The following is a 15,993-nucleotide window of genomic DNA, read 5'->3' on the forward strand; positions in this document are numbered from 1 at the left end:
TATAATGACAACTCATACACACGCACACAAGAAAACCGCATACATGTACTACGCATGCGTATGCCGCGCAGGCATAATAGCATGTTGTTACGTTTTCATAGTAAATCACATGATCAACTTGGATAATAGACAAATTTGATCGGATTATGTTCAATATCTTCCGAATCGCACGCACGCATTCAATACTTAGTCAAAATTATTTAATCAAATATTTCTTCTATATACGCCTAAGATACATTTTTTTAAATTCAAATTTTAAACTAATTCTTATCACTTTTTCTATCCATTTTAGTCACTTAAATCGATATGACACGTTTTTCATAAAGTCAAGAGTAAAAAATGCTTGCAAATTAAAATTTTTATAACTTTAGATTGCTTCAGTGAATCGATTCCAGGTTATATCGTAAATCTCCGAACATGTATAAGAATAATCTGTAAAATTTTTGTTAAATTGTTAATATTTTCAAAACAGGTAACATCCTTAATCTCGTATGAAACGATTAGTAGTTGCCGAGATATAAATAAATTTTCATATTGTAATAAATTTTAATAAAGGACTTGCTTGTTACTTAAAAGATATAGCGTTTAAAAGATATTGTGCATTCTCAATTTACGTTACTAAACTATATTTAGGTATTAATTAATACGTAATGGAATTGAAAAGGATAATATACGTATTATTCTTAAAGTTTATAATTTGTATACGATCCTAGTTGCGCATTACTCTCCAAAATTTATTTTTAGAAAAGCAACTTCGACAAAAAACGTGCCTTTTTCAACATTTTCTAGAAAAACGTGTTCCTTATTATTTTTTTTTTATAAATATATCAATTTCTAAAGAATTTATGTAAAAAAATGAGATACACTAAACGGAAACTTATAAAATTTCCTATAAAATGCTTTCCTTTCTTCTTTCCGTCAATTTTTATAGAAGATACAATTGTTTGAGTTGAAGAGTTTTCTGCGACAATTTTTTTACTGATTAAAAACTATGACTTCTGTAAAAACGGTCTATTTGTAAAAATATTAGGATAATGACACTTTCTGCGTTCATAATAGATAAAATACTTTTGAATTTGGCGTTTGGTTTATATTTTTAGAATCAATGATTTCAGAGACGTCTGTTAAATTAGCACCCCTTTCAAAAAAACAAAATGACCCCTGTGCCAGAATTAAGTACTTTTTATGTACTATATTTATTATAATTATGTGCTCTAGTGCTAATTTTTGTGCTCGAATGGTTTAGTAGAAAATCGCGATTGAAAGTGAGAGGTGCTAGTTTAACATTAAGTTAGCACCTCTTTCATTAAATTACATACAAAATAAAAAAAATTATTATAGTATAGTAAAATTAAATGTTTTTTAGGTACTTTCCAAATAACAAAATTAATGTAACGATTTAAAAGATCGATATATACGCCAATAAAGTTTGATACATATAAAATCGATAAGAGTAAAATACCAGTTAAAATGAAGATAATAAATTGGTTGTAGGCTCAAATTGTTCCTCCATTTATGTGCTCTCAAAATATGCACAATGAGATTTTGGTGCTCATCTCCTTTGATAGGAAAATTATCCCCGAAAAAGACCATCCATCGTCTCCCTACAAAAGTGCCAGTTAAAATGCAGATAGCGAATTGATTGGAGATTCAAATTGTTCCTCCATTTATATGTTATCAAAATATGCACAACAAGAATTTGCTTGTCTCTTTGACAGGAAAATTACCTCTAAAGTGATCACCCATCGCCCCTTTACAAGAGTAAAGTGTCAACATTTTATAAGTTAGCGGAACAAAGTGAACAGAATCAATTCCAACTAACATTTTTATTTGTTGCTTATTTGTTATTCTTGTTTGCCAAAGAAAAAAATTTATTGTTCTGTCAGTTTTTTTTTAAATAACGTTCCGCTAAGGGAAGATTAAGATAGCGAAACAATGTACGTACAACAAAGCTAATATATTAGGTTAAGTAAAAAGTCATCGCGTTTTTTTAAAAGACATCTATCAGTAAAAACCGCAATTACTTTCTTACCAACAATATAAATATATCTTAATAGAGTAAAATTTCAGCTTTAAAAATCTCTTTTTTAAATTATATGATACGACAATTTTTAATGGAGTTATGAGCAATTAAAGTCAAAATAATTCTTTTATTTAATCCGCGATAACTCAGTAATCAAAAGTCGTAGGAATATTTAAAAAAAAAACGATTTTGTAGGGAAAGTATCAAGCTTTCACAATAGGTAATCGAAAATTTTCTCAAATTCGTTTTGGACACGTTACAAATCCACAAAGTGAGAAGAAAATTTTTCGTCTTTTTCAGCTCGTAGTTTTTGGTATGTAAAAATTATCAAACTCATATAAACTTAAAAAATGTGATAAGCTTTTAAAAGTAGAGATTTCAAGCTTTAAAACCCTTTTTTTAAATTTGAATTTCATTCATTATTGACGAAGATATTGTATATACAACTTTGAGCTAAAAAATACGCGATGACTTTTTACTCAACCTAATACGTAAAAATAACGTAAAATTTGTTCCTAATTTGTTGCTGTCGAAATATCCTAGATACTGAGATGTCGACTGATTTTGTTGCTTTCGAAATATGCAAAATATGAATTTGTTGCTTGCAAAATAAGTATAAATAACAATAATAAATTTTTTACTGGTACTTTACTCTTGTTCTGCTTGTACGCTGAAGTCCATCATTGTTATTTACACTTCGTAGGTAATAGATTCAGAACTAGGATATTTCAACAACGACAAATTAGCAACAAATTCCTACGTTATTTTTATGTAGATCGACTTTGTTATATGTATATTGTTCCGCTAGCTTAATCTTCAGCGGAACATCTTTTAAAAAAAAACCGACACAGCAATAAATTTTTTTCTTTGGCAAAAAATGAGCAACAAATAAAAATATTAGTTAGAATTAATTCTACTCACTTTATTCCGCTAACTTATAAAACGTTGACACTTTGCTCTTGTAGGGTGATCACTTCGGAGGTGATTTTCCTGTCAAAAGGGATGAGCACCAAAATCTCGTTGTGCATATTTTGAGAGCACATAAATGGAACAATTTGAGCCTACAACCAATTTATTATCTTCATTTTAACTGGTACTTTACTCTTGTACCAATGTTATATGTATCAAATTTTATTGGCGTATATATCTTTTAAATCGTTACATTAATTTCGTTATTTTGAAAGCACCTAAAAAGCACTTAATTTTACTATACTAATTTTTGTATTTTGTATGTAATTTAATGAAGAAGATGCTAACTTAACGTTAAGTAGCACTCCCCACTTTCAATCGCGATTTTCTACTAAACCGTTCAAGCAATTGGCAAAACAAAAATTGGTACTAGAGCACATAATTAGCACATAAAAAGCATTTAATTCTAGCATAGGTGCTATTTTGATTTTTTTGTGGAGGGGATGTTCAACAAACGTCTTAGATCTGTAAACTTCGCATCCTTAAATGCGAATTTCGACAAAATCTACATCGCATTAGACTGTCCACTTGTTCACATTTGTCCATAAAAAATAATCTTGTTTTTTTTTACCCCCCAAAAAATTATAACTAAATAAAAATTCCAGCACTCCTAAATTACATACGGGATTCGATTGTCCACTATGTGAATAATATTATTTTTTTTATGAAGTAAGAATGCCTATTACTTAAAGAAAATCGATTTTTATCCATTTTACAAGGAGAGTACACAAGAATAAACAAACAGAAAGAAATGCTTAAATACTAACAGTGGACAATCGAATCCCTACGTAATTTCGAGAAAAACGCACTTACGATTGCAGTGACGAATTTTTTTTTAACGTTTAATTTGTTTATAACTTAGTTTTTTAGACAAAAAACAATTATATATGGACATATGTGTCACAGGTTGAAAATAATTGTAGACGAGAAGATTATACTGATCGATAATATTACATTATGAATAACAATGATAATGTTCAACTAATTAGATTTTTTACATATTCAGGGTGTCATTCATTTCATTTCATCATTTTATTTTTGCACCGAAATTTCATTTTTACATAAAAATGAAAATGAGAGCAAAATACAACCGCCAATGATCTTGACAAATGTTATCCAGATCATAATCCTGAACAACATTTAAGAGAATGCTAAAATCGTCCTACTTTACCATCATTTCCACTCGGTGAAAAATCTCCAAATTAAATTTACGGTTTGCAAAATTTTTATTACAGAATTAAATCCGCACAAGCAGGAGTTCAGCTGTTTCAGGACTTTTCAGCTGGATTTCAAAATAAGCATGCAGCTTTGGTCACATTACTGGAACAAATGATACCGAGTTTGTAGAACTAAGATTGAAAATCTATAGAAGAAAAGTTTTTTCACCGAATGGAAAATACGTATTCGGAAAATATGTATTCGGATGCTTTGCGAAGACTGGGAATGTCAACAAAGCCGAAATTTCGTGTAGTAATAGTTGCGATAAATGGTGCTGGCATAGGTTAGATAAGAACAGATGTACGAGTAAGACAGAATAATATATAATATAATGTAAGAAATTAATCAAAAATGTCACTATTATCGAATTTAGAATAAAAAAAGTCTGTATTATTGACCTCGATCAAGTTCGGTAATCGATTTTGGATTCCCTTAAGATGTTGGAGCGACGGCCGAATTTGATCGAGGTCGATAGTACAGACTTTTTAAATTCCAAATTCGACACCTTTTAATGGTGACATCTTTTATTCATTTCTTATATTTATTATATATCGTCTCAAATGTATTCATCTGTCTTTATCTAACATATTGCAACGCCATCTCTTGCAAGATCTCGAACACTTACTGCTAGATACAATTATTGCTTTGTTTACCGAGTCTTTCGCTCAGCGTTTGTATACACGTCATTTACAGATCAATACAAATCTTTCTTTTTAAGCTTTTAATCTTCTAGTTTCATAAACTTATAGAGTATTGTTTGCACGTAATACGCTTACAATTAGTGCTGCACTATCGTTTAGTCCATATAAACTATAAAACTTTATTAAGAAAATACCTATGTCAGGCTGACAGCTTTACGAGTAGAAAAAAATGTAAGTTTTAAATTTTTTTTTCGATTTTAATATAAAGTCTATTGCAGCATCACCAAATTTTGCATCTATTTTAATCGTGTAAAAAGATTTTGGGGTTCCATTCAGTAAATTCGGAGATTTATATCGATCTGCAAAGTGGCCACTCCAGCATTCCCTTAAGAAGTTTTAGTCATCGATCGAACACCTTGAGTAATGCTAATGCCGACAGCTTGTAACTTTCAAACCTTATAACTCGAAAAGTAATTAATTAAAAAATATTTCATTATAGTGTTTTAGAAAGCTCTTGAGGTAAGCTACGAGAATATGTAACGAAAAATAGATTTTATTTAAAAAAAGTCTTGCCCTGATCTTGACATCCAACGCCATCCAAGATCGAACCAATAGTATTATCTTATGCCCTCCTTGAAGTCAAATTTTTATTCGAAACATTTTTTTCTAAAATGCATTGTTCAAGAGATATATGAAGTCGTCATTTAAGATAAGATCCTGTATATATAGATATACTAGAGACGCAATATAATACGTTTTTTATAATAGTATATCGAACGGGCCGTATAATAGGATGTAAATATATATCAAGACAAGGAGATGAGGAGTTACGAGAGAACGTGAACTTTTGATTATACGCACTATAAATTTTCAAGCACGCACCATTAATTCGGGGGTAGGTGAAAATCCGGCTAAATCGATGAATCCAAGCAGAAAGTAAATAATACTGATAAATTATTTCGCGGACTATGTTGAGAGTCGTTTCCGATGCTGTGCAATTGGCATAATATGGATAATTAGCAAAAAAAAATTAATAACAAAATTTGATAGAGAATTAAAAAATTCATATTCATTAAGATTCTCGTAGAAAAACAGATTCATAGTATTTTCCTGTTAAGTACATAATTATAAAAATTAATCATAAAAACGATTAATTAAAAATAAGTAACAACAAAAGGAATAATTTTGAGTTTAAAGAATGGCCTTCGAAGTAATTATTGACCACAGCAAAGTTAAATGGCAAAGATGCTATTTGTACAGACAATGCATCGTAAATGGACGAAATCACATGCAACGCACCATTAAAACAGAAACAGATAAAAAAGCGTAACTACTATATGACTGCGAAGAATAAATTGTCGCTCAGGATACAAAAAGAATCAGATACAGAATAAAGATTGATTCATCTGACGAACGGATCACAACCGCTTGATCGAATCGAGATGGGTGCTCTTTCCTTCATGGTTTTTCTCTACCTATCATCATTGTCGGTGAGTAAATTACGCTGCTCGACGCAACATGTCATTTTAAGTTTGATTGTATTTTTCTCAGAACGCATATAATCTTGGAAAAGTGGCAACAACTGAACAATTAAGCAATTTCGTCAATATTATTAAAATACCGAAAGAAATTCACAATGATAACAGGGAAATCAAATTAGAGATTGTGGATGGCTCTACGAATCCGTTGATAATATCAAAACCTGTAGTTTCCATAAGAGACCCAACGAAACTGAACGTAGATTTTCAAGCTAAAGTTGAATCGAAAAATCTTCCCTTAAGTTCCATTCGAGGAGACGTCTCAACGAATGTCCAGCTTGCGAATCAAGCGAAATGGTTACAAGACACATTATCAAGCAAAAGTAAAGCTTCTAAAGAATTTTCGTCGGAAGAGGAATGGGTTAAAATTCCAATAAGGAGTCCTAGAGACAAGAAAGAAAAACAGGAAGAACGTGAATATTTTTATCTATACGTTCCAGATATTAAGGATACATTAAGAGATAAGTTTACCAAGGCGAGTATGCAGCTTGGATTAGTCGGTATCACATCGAAGAAAGACACGGACGAGAACGTGAACAAGATCGATGCCTTGATCATCAATAATCGCTCAAGAGGGAAGAAAAATTATATCTAGCTCTGTAAAAGATTAATCGACGGATCGATAACGAGTTTGATACAGAAACTGCATGGCAAGGACTGCGTGAAGCTCCCGAAAAGTGAATTTTATCTTGAATCAAATACGAAGAACGTGAATTGGAAGGACAGCACGGTTAAGCTGATAGGATTAAAAATCGGAACGAAAACTGGCAACGGAAAGGTAATCCTTCAAGACTTCGGGAGTGGAAGTAACAAAAATAAACAGCGGAACGGAGTGATGGATATCGAAACTTCAATTTTAGATACTTTAGCTAATTACGATGAATCGAGCATGAAAGCGACCGACAAGCATGGAACGGGTCTAAACATCAAGGTGCCTTTAACCGATGATATAATCGCTAATCTTTTGCACAACAGTAAACTTTCGCTATCCGCGTCAACCGCATTAAAAGTGTGAGAGAGTAATAATTAACGATTGAGTCCGTTAGCTATTTAATTTACAGCTTCGATTAATTATTTATACACATATATGTATATATGTATTGTATTTATATGTGTACAAAAAATAAAGACATTCATACTGTTAAACACGTTTTAATTCGGAGATTCACGAGGAAAAAACTTTTAAAACGAAACATGTACGCGTATTAAAATAGCAAAGCATAGTTTGCGTTAAAGATTAGATGTAAAAGAAATATTAAAGTTAAATAAATATTTAAACAAAATACTCTTGCTGCGGACAGTCGCAAAACGTTTCGTTTGAATCCGAAGTATGGGACTTTTAACATACAAGATCTATCCGCCTCTTTATAATTCCACATTAGCTTTTCCTGAAGAAAAAGGATTCCAGATCCGGTCTGAGGTCAATTGCCTCGACTTACACTCAAGGTTGGAGCGTGTGACACGGCCATTAAGACACAAAAGATCATTTGAAACTGTTGTAGCACATAATTAATCTTAACAACAGCAGCCGCGGCGCGGATATTCGCGGCGACTGGTGGCCTTCGTGCGGATAACCAGAATAAGATCTAAATGATTTTCCACTTTCAAGCTTCTTTATCTTGTAGCCCGACGTCTTGTAATATAGTATGATGTCGACAATTTATAAATAAATTAGCAAGGATCGTAAAAAAATTGTGAAAACATTACACTTGAAAATTGTTAATGAGTTTTTTCGACATGAACGTGCATTGAATTATCTCGCATATTATATGGGACGTCCTTTTTAATAATGTATTGAGATTTTTCAAAAACTATGTAGATCGGAAAAATGTTTTAAACAAAAGTTGTTTGATTTGGAAGAAGATATAAGAAGGTATTGATTTGACTTCATCATTAAGATCACTTTTGTAAGTAAAATATCCCATTTTTCATTACACGTCTTGTAGTTTACCGATCGACTTTAACATTATCCAAGGTATCGATCGATTCTTAAATGTTCAGGATCATGACCTGGATAACACTTATCAAGATCAAGAAGAAGGTTGTTCCTCTTATTTTCATTTTTACATAAAAATGATGCTGAACAACGTTCAAGAAGTTTTAGTCAGATATCTTGGGTAATGCTAACGCTGATAGAATTGTAACTTTCAAGCCTTATAATTCGAAAAGTTTCTAATGAAAAAGAATTTTATTATAGTGTTTTGAAAAGCTCTTGAAGTAAGCTACGAAACCCCCATCCAGCTGATCTCTCATCATCAAAATAAAAAAAACCGAATAACTCAGAATTAGGAGTTATTTATAAGCTTTCAAACACTACAAGAAAAAATTTTTGACTCGTCTCGATTAGCAGGAATTTTGATTTAAAGATGGAAGTATTGTATGTAAGTGGATGCCCACAGTCTCTTCCACCTTAAAATGAACAATAGGAAATCATTCATAGACTCAGAATTAGGAGCTCTTTATGAGCTCTTAAATCAGTACAGTTGCGATTTTTGGGCTCCATTTCTTATCCTTCAAACAACCCCAAAACAAGTTTACAGTCAAGAGGTATGTTATAGAAAATATTACTATATCTATAATTTCATTAATGCATATGGTTCTGGCATTGATATACAGAAATATATAATCCTTTATTTTTGAGCTGCAACCCCTTATCCCTTAGCAGGAAACCACCAACTGCCTTCGACACACAAGAGAGAACTATGTTAGAATATCGGAAAATAATTCATTTTGTGATGGAAAATTGTCTGTTGATTTAAAAGCTCTCGGAATATGCATACAAGTGAGTGAACATTTGAAAAAGATTACTTGTTAGAAGTAACATTTCAAAATACATTTATATGTTTATTTAGTCAATTTAATTTATGTTATTTTTATATTAATATAACATTTTCCATTGATATAACACTAGTTCAATTCCATGCAAATCGATTTACATATTTTTAGTGTTAATAAATAATTTAATTATTTTAATGTTATGAGTTATGAGGTTATTGTGATAACAAAAAATATATGATTAAAAGTCGAAATATTTATTAATAAAATATGTAAAATAATTTTTTCATTCAATTGCACTCATTGTCAGTGTGCACCAGTATTGCATTAGTTTTCCAAGTAAAAAATTCTACTAAAAATGTTAAATATAAGAAATATTAGTAAATGTTCAGAAGAGGTTCTGAAAAACTGCAAAGGGCACCGAGTAACAATTACAGAGATCAGTGAGAACGATATTAACATAGATTATAACATAGATTACAGGTGAATTATAAAATAGAAATGATGAGATAGTGAAATATAAGAATTTAATATTTGTACCCTATAATGAAATATATTTACATAATATGTATCTATCTGTAAATATAATAGCAAGTCATCGCTTGATTTCATTCCAACTATTTCTCAATACTTTTAAATCCCTACAATATCATAAAAATGAATATTTATAATCATGATATACACAATTAATTATCGTATTAATCTGATTGATGATTATGACTTATAAAAAAACAGAAAAAAGATCGTTAGTTATAGAAATTTTTGTTATAGAAAGATTCCATCTCTCCAAATTAAAAAACGGAAAACTATGTCGAAAAGATCACACAGCTAGACCAACGCGACAATTCTATATAATTATTTATGACGGATATTTCAATTCAACGCCGGAACTACATTCTTTCGCTGCCATGTTTGACGGAAATGTGAAATAAAAGAGGAAAGAATGCGTGACAAACGTGAGAGCGATACATAAACATTTCATATTTTCAAATGCTGCCGTCTCCGTCGACAATTGATAAAGGAGGGTATTAAAAAAGTGTCGATTTTCGCAAGTTACACCTGTATAGTATCTTGAAAAATCATTGACTGCGTTCAGCGGACTCAACAGTTGAATGAGCGTTCGCTATTATTGATGTATTCTCTCAGATTATCCAATCAGCATTTTAGATCTGGAAGAATACATCAATATATATAATAGCAGCGAGCTGAAAGCAGCCATTTTTGGAGTCCTCAAGACACAGGAAATAACAATCATTTATCCGAAAAGTGATGAGAACATTGCTAGAATGGCTTAAATAAATTTAATAATTCTCATCAACTTTGACTGTATTTTTGTATTACTTTTACTAAATAAAAATAGCGAATAGTTCTTCTAAAATTGATCATATTAAAAGATTAGGTGATTTTGAATTTGCAATTGCAAAGAATCTGATACATAGAGTATACAGAGTAAGAAAAAAATATGGAAACCTTGAAAATTTTGGAAAAATATAAAAGATATCGAAAAATGTTTCAAATGAAAGTGGAATAATTTCAAGAGGGACGTATTTTGTCATGTCATTATTTTTCTAGATAGAAGCACCAAAAAGATACAAATGCACGCAGAAGCAAACATTCTCTCACGAGGAGAAACTGTGCCGAATCAAAACGGGTGTTTGCAATCGCACTTGCGCGATCGAGTGACCAATGACTTTACCTATTATTATCAACAAGATAATGAGATAACATGACACGTCGGAATCGACAGGTGATTTTTGTTCCATTTGATTCTCAATAAATTTCTAATATAATAGCATCGCATAATTCAATTCGAACTTATTGTTCAGTAAGCTTATGGATGTGGGAATAAGAATAAACATGAGAATAATTTACGAGTCGAAAATTAGAGTTTAAAAATTAGATTCATCAAAACGAAAATTACGTCCAATGAAAAATACAGTGCAATCGATTGCGGTAGCACAAGACGTTAAATGCGCAGAATATTTTACGATCAGAATGGATCAAAGGACAAAAAAAATTTTAATTGTTTTTATAGAAACGTAAATTGCTAAAAAATATTTTACTCTACGAAAGGAAAGTATTCGTAAAATTCGGACATTATTATGATGTACATTATGTGATAAAACGTTTCTGTTTTATAAACGGTAAAAAATTACAGATTTGTCAAGAAAAGGAGGGTAGAAATTTCCGAAATGACAAACGTTATAATATAAAATATCTAATTAGCGTTTTGTGGAGCAATATTATTCACAACTAATCTAGCTTGGAATTAATTTCATAAATAAATTGTTAAAGTATAACTGATAGTGATTTTATAACAATGCGAATAAGGATTTTATTCACTTTATTTCAATGTATCAATTTTTCCTTAAATCTGATGTTATTAAAACAATTATTTTCGGGTTTTATAAAGAAAAAAAATACATAACAAAACACAGAAATAAAACGATACCCTAGCGGTGACAAAACTCTCAAAAAGTTCTATCCTTCTTTTTTCAAAATTTATCAAGGAATGAAGTCGCAAGCGAATTTTATCGCAATCAAAAAAACAGAGCTTCCATCGTAAAATGCTCCATCCTGACTTTCATTCATGTTGATTTTATTTGCGATACGACTAAAATTTTGTGAATTCAGACGGGCCTGATAGGTATAGTCTAGGCTTCGCGAGACAATTTGTAAAAATTGCAAATTAAGCCCATACACACGCGCGGGACATTCGCGTAGGCAGGCCTTCTCTCTTCCCTGCCTACACACACACGGCCGGTTTATTCGCCATTGTTCCACGGCGTTCAGTCGTCTGGACAGTTTTATGTAACACGATTCGTGTAATCGCGATCTTACTTCGCCGGCGTAAAAGAGGATACGGCCTCAAAGATGGCCTCTCTCCGCCGCTGTCAAATTCGCGGCGCCATGAAAAGCGTCGAGATGAAACACGGGACACCAGTGTCCCACCCGTTTCGAAAAAAATCTCAAATTAATTAACAATTCAGTCAGTACTCACGACAATTAGCACGATGGTGTTAGAGGAGCCTGCGTGTGACGCGCGAAGCCCAGCGGAGTCTTACCACCTGATGTGATGCCCGATGAGCACTATCCTACACGCGCCACTTCTTCCGTGCACTACACCGTTTGCGGAAAAGGTTTTGTGCGTTGCGTTTATCACAAGCGTAACCGCGAGCACGAGGTCGTTCGAGACGCGTGTCGTTGCGCCTGAGAGAAACGCGGTCACCACCTACGCTGTAAACAGCTGTACATTGGCTGAATCGGAACACAGTGTGAGTTTGATCGACCACGATCAGTTGTCGTAAACACTGGTCGCCATGCTACCAAGGCACCTGTCAATACGCACGCGGCGCGCACCATCTTGCGCACGACCGTTGGTACCGCGCTGGCGCCTGCAGATGGCATGTACAATATTGCCACTATGGCGTTGCAAGCGTTAGTTGTGGCGCTCGAGTCAGTTCTTTTTTCCAGTTTTCCTTTCTCTCCCTCTCTCTGATGTCATGGCGTTCTGCGTGCGAACCTTTTGTAAGCTTCAGCGATAGATTTTAAGTTAGTGCTCGGTAAGATTAATCATCACTTTATGTTCATTGCGAGATCGGCATCGATTACTACTCATATCGTTAGGTAATTAGTCGCGCCGTCAGATGAATGCTTGTATTGTAGATTTTTTAGTTTATCGAATTCTAATTTAGTAATGTGATACCGGTATCCGAGCCGTCATACGCACGCAATCACGTCTCTACTCTTTTAATCTGTACGTTCTAAATATTCATTTGAGTTTATATTAAATTACCTTATGGCATATGAGTCAGAATCAATGAGTAACATTTCTTTGCGAATTTAGTGACTTCCCGCCAATCTTCCTTCGCCATTTGTTAGTTATCGCCGGCGCCATATTGAGTATAGCCACAACGTAGCCACACCACCATCGAAAAAGACTGCACCAATTGACTGGCAAAAAATGTACCAGATAGACTAAAAATATATCAGATCGAGGAAAAATTTTTTTTAAGGGAAGAAAACAATAAAAAACATTAACGCTTGTTGCTTTTTAATAGAAAATAATAATAAACTTTATTTCAGCCGTTTAACAAAGCTATGTTTTAATAAATATGCATATTATAATATATAATATACGTCATGTAACTTCAATATAAACTCAAATTAACTAAAAACCTTTCTTTTCGATAAAAAAATTAACGCTTATAATATTATTCATTATGTAACATTACATTACATAATATGTAATGATCAAAGTATGACTAACATTTCCTGCATCTTTTCTGCAATAATGTTTCAAACAGATCCCATGTATAACAGTTTTCATCAGCCATTATAGTTGCTTAGACAATATTATAGAACTGCATGTTTCTACATCCAATTTATTTCGTAACTTTGTTTTAATTAAACTTAATTAAGAAAAAATTCTCTCTACACACGCAGATGTATGTGGCAAACACATTAACCCTTTAATTAATTTTTTTAAATTAAAGAACATTTCTTCATTTAATTCATTTTTCATTTGAAATATTTCCAACCAAAATTGATCAAATAAAGCACATATTTTCAAATTTTTTAAGATATTCTATATCTTGCAAATGTCTCCATTCACTATTTAAACTTTCTACGTCACTAACTAAATTTTTAAATAATATTGCTGTATCTATTATACTAGACACATTTCCACTTAGTGCTTGTTTAGATTGAAAATTTGTAAGAAATTTATATATATCAAATGTTTATCATTAAAGTCAATCGTTTTCTTATCTGTTTACATAATTCTATAAAAAATTAAAAATATTAATCCTAATCTTATTTAATTCTTTTTGATGGATAAAATGAGTTGTTATTGTAGAAAAAGTTCTACATTTGCAGACATATAAATTTCTTCTAATTTTACATAATAATCAGAATTAGTTGGAAATGTTTTTGACGTTAAATTGATCAATACTGTTTTCTTAATAAAATTTCTTAACACATTTTTATACAAAGTAGTAAATTTGCAATATATGAATTTGAGTGTCTTCTCCTTGAAAGATAAGATTCATTTTATTTATATAAAATGTCTAATATGTATGACAGAAATAGAAGATATACTTTAAAGACAGGATTATTTAAATTATGAAATATTGCACTTGTTAAATGTAGTTTATCTTCTTTAAATGCATTGGTAAAAGACATTAGTAAATTTAAAAGTCTCACAATAAAAGTACTCTGTCAACGACAGCCTATTAAAAATTAAAAAATGTTATGTACAAATATCATTAATTTCCATTTCCACTAAAATGTTAAACTGTTAAATCTACTTTATGAGGAATTCCTAAATAAAATATTTTTAATTAAGAAATGTTTTATCAATTTATCAAATTGTCAGTAAAAATTATTAATAATACCGAGGCGCGGTTGTTTCACCTTTTGATAAATTTTATCTGTTGGGTAAGTAGCAAGATTACTCATTACATGCGCGAATTGTCAGATTTATCTAACAGATAAAATTTATCAAAAAGTGGAACAACCGATCCTGAATAAGTTATACTTTATTGAAATTTTAATAAACTTACTTGCAATGATAATCATCTAGTTTGAGAGAGTCGCAGCATTTAAGGTTTTAAATTCAAACATTTTTAGTATTCTTCTAAATCATCCCTTCGTTTTGGGCTATTAGCAAGATTATACAAATTCCTTACACATTCTTCCACGGATTTTGATAACTTTGTTATAGCTTTCGAAGAACCTAAATGTAACGAATGACATACACAGTGTAAATATTCTTATTTAATTCTTGTAATTTTGTCTGAACACTTGATTTCTGTCCCATCATAACAGCCGCATTATCAGCAATAAATTCAAGGATGTTTTCAAACGATCTTTTTTTTTAAGTAATTCGACAACTGAATTAAAGAATGTTTCAGCATTAGCTAAGAACTGGTGCAATATCAAGAAACATATCTCTAATTTTATTTTTATAAAAGAAGTGTATAATTACTGTTAAACACTTTTTTATTAAAACATCTGTTGTTTCATCAATAATTATAGAATAATAACATTTTTCTTCTAAAATGGTTTTTTTTGTAAAACTTCTAATTGTTCTTTGGCTAAACATTTATTTGTTATAACTATGTCTTGCTACAATTTGTATTTTTGGCAATATTTGAATCTGGATATATTGAACGCAACAATTTTGGTAAATGTTCCATTATTGACATGTATTATCCATGCATAAAGGCCGCAGTACAAACTTTTACAATAGTCCAAGATTCCACCGCGAGTTTATGCACCTATCGCGTATGCAGATGTAAAAAAAATCGAAGTTCGTATTGAGGACAAACCACAAGGTTATCTAAAAAAAAGTGGTCAGGAATATCATTAACTACGTTTTTAATTAAAAAATTTAAAAAAAATAATCCATCGCGAATGTTTATAAAAGAGCTACCGGAAAGGAGAGGATCTGTAGATTATGAAAATAATAGGGTGCCACCTTTAAAGTGGTTAAATAATGTGTAATTTGAAAACTACAATATTATAGCCTCCATATTTTTGTATTAGGATTTTCGTCTTAAAATATTCAAAAAAAAATCCAGAAATAATAATAGCTCTAAAAGTAAAATGGGTTTCTTTATTTATAAGCATTTAAATTTAACTTATAATTCAAAAAATTATTGTAGCCTCGACATTTTCGTATTAGAATTATTGTCTCAAAATTAATTAAAATAAATAAACAAATTCAAAGGACTCTTTCAAAACATAATAACAAAACTCAATCAACGGGCGAAGTAAGAGTCAACCACATTTTTTAATTTTTACATAAAATTATATATTATATTAA

The 15,993-nt window shown here is 31.2% G+C and overlaps 2 protein-coding genes across 2 annotated transcripts in view; one reads left to right on the forward strand and one right to left on the reverse strand.

Annotated features, from left to right (window-relative positions):
- Window positions 1-12,526, reverse strand: part of LOC108755716 (focal adhesion kinase 1) — an 81,356-nt gene extending 68,830 nt beyond the window's left edge. The window contains exon 1 of the mRNA XM_018498927.1: window positions 12,166-12,526. The gene's annotated coding sequence lies outside the window, so the exon portion shown is untranslated. The remainder of the gene's footprint in view (window positions 1-12,165) is intronic.
- Window positions 6,249-7,618, forward strand: LOC108755843. Its single transcript, XM_018499159.1, has 2 exons — window positions 6,249-6,341; window positions 6,403-7,618. The coding sequence occupies exons 1-2, from the start codon at window positions 6,294-6,296 to the stop codon at window positions 6,982-6,984; spliced, it is 630 nt and encodes a 209-aa protein (XP_018354661.1). The 5' UTR covers window positions 6,249-6,293; the 3' UTR covers window positions 6,985-7,618.
- Window positions 12,527-15,993: the final 3,467 nt, after the last annotated feature.

Source organism: Trachymyrmex septentrionalis, unplaced genomic scaffold, assembly GCF_001594115.1.
Source record: "Trachymyrmex septentrionalis isolate Tsep2-gDNA-1 unplaced genomic scaffold, Tsep1.0 scaffold126, whole genome shotgun sequence".
Lineage (NCBI taxonomy): Eukaryota > Metazoa > Arthropoda > Insecta > Hymenoptera > Formicidae > Trachymyrmex > Trachymyrmex septentrionalis.

Bases quoted from the DNA above. Each gene is read 5' to 3' on its own strand.
- LOC108755843 (XM_018499159.1), top strand. From the start codon at position 6,294: ATGGGTGCTCTTTCCTTCATGGTTTTTCTCTACCTATCATCATTGTCG. The intron at 6,342-6,402 runs GTGAGTAAATTA...TATTTTTCTCAG, and splicing joins TCTACCTATCATCATTGTCG to AACGCATATAATCTTGGAAA.